Raw genomic sequence first — 1,312 nt, 5'->3', positions numbered from 1 at the left:
CGGGCAGGTTTAAATTTGTGTAGATGTATCCCAAAAATGTGGTGTGCATACAGCGATCCACCAGACCCATGCTTAGTATCCTCTGTCTGCTTTCTTTTCCTGTTTTGTCATGCTGCTTGCGCAGGGGTGAGGTGGACGCCCTTGAGCAGCGCGTGGTGGAGGCTGTATGCCTAGTCGAGCTTTGTCTGTCCGTGAATGAGATGGACATAAAGCTGCACAACCTATTGCACCTGGTGGATTCCATAAAGAACATCGGTAAGGAATGTGCCGCATTGTGTAGGCCATGCCGTGTTCAATGCACTGAGACATGTGATGTGCTGTGTGTGTCAAGACGTGGGATACTGCACACACACTGTACTGCACTCCTGGCACTCCTGCCTCCCTAGGGCCCCTTTTTGCGGCATCCATGTTCCCGCCGGAGAGTATCTGGGGCCAGCTAGGCCGTTGGGCGCACAGCAAGGTGCACATGGAGCCCTGCATGTTCTTCAACGCGTTAGACAAGGAGGTTGTGCTGCATCTGAGGGCGTCAACTGCAGCACCCCCAGCAGCTGACAGCGAAACAGCCCCTGTGCCGCTAACAATGTGGCAGCCTGAGGACTTTCTTCTCCGCCGTGAGCACCCAGCTTACCTGGGCCGGGTGGAGCGGATCGACACACTCAGTGGCTCGCAACTGGCCTCATTACGGAGGTTTTACAACCTGTACAGGCCGGCAGCTGCTGAATGGCCAGCCAACTGTGTGATTGAGGCGACAGCCAAGTTCCTCCGCTGGGCCTGGGCTGGCCCGCTGGCGCTGGAAGCTGGAAAATGGTTTCTCTCTCGTCCTGCCCCCGAGGATCCAACCATGTGGTTTGGGAGAGTGCAGGGGAGGAGGCGGCAGGGGAAGAAGGCGGCAGGGGATGAAGGCGGCGGGGAAGAAGGCGGCAGGTGAGGAAGGCGGCGGGGAAGGAGGTGGCAGGGGAGGAGCCTCCGGGGAATAAGGCGGCGGGGAAGAAGGCGGCAGGGGAGGAGGCGGCAGGGGAGGAAGGCGGCGGAAGAAGAAGGCGGCAGGGGATGAAGGCGGCGGGGAAGAAGGCGGCAGGGGAAGAAGGCGGCGGGGATGAAGGCGGCGGGGAAGAAGGCGGCAGGGGAGGAGGCGGCAGGGGATGAAGGCGGCAGGGGAAGAAGGCGGCAGGGGATGAAGGCGGCGGGGAAGAAGCCGGCAGGGGAGGAGGCGGCAGGGGAGGAAGGCGGCGGGGATGAAGGCGGCGGGGAAGAAGGCGGCAGGGGAGGAGGCGGCAGGTGAGGAAGGCGGCGGGGAAGAAGGAGGCAGGGG

The 1,312-nt window shown here is 61.9% G+C and overlaps 1 protein-coding gene across 1 annotated transcript in view; it reads left to right on the top strand.

Annotated features, from left to right (window-relative positions):
- Positions 1 to 1,312, top strand: part of VOLCADRAFT_104850 (uncharacterized protein) — a gene marked incomplete at its 5' end in the record, with an annotated part of 6,524 nt that overhangs the window by 4,536 nt on the left and 676 nt on the right. Inside the window, 2 exons of the mRNA XM_002950800.1 lie at positions 125 to 255; positions 387 to 924. Coding sequence (XP_002950846.1) covers positions 125 to 255; positions 387 to 924 — 669 coding nt within the window. The remainder of the gene's footprint in view (positions 1 to 124; positions 256 to 386; positions 925 to 1,312) is intronic.

Source organism: Volvox carteri, assembly GCF_000143455.1.
Source record: "Volvox carteri f. nagariensis unplaced genomic scaffold VOLCAscaffold_20, whole genome shotgun sequence".
In the NCBI taxonomy this organism is placed as follows: domain Eukaryota; kingdom Viridiplantae; phylum Chlorophyta; class Chlorophyceae; order Chlamydomonadales; family Volvocaceae; genus Volvox; species Volvox carteri.
The sequence above is the reverse complement of the archived record's forward strand: the minus strand, read 5'-3'. Positions and strand labels throughout refer to the sequence as shown.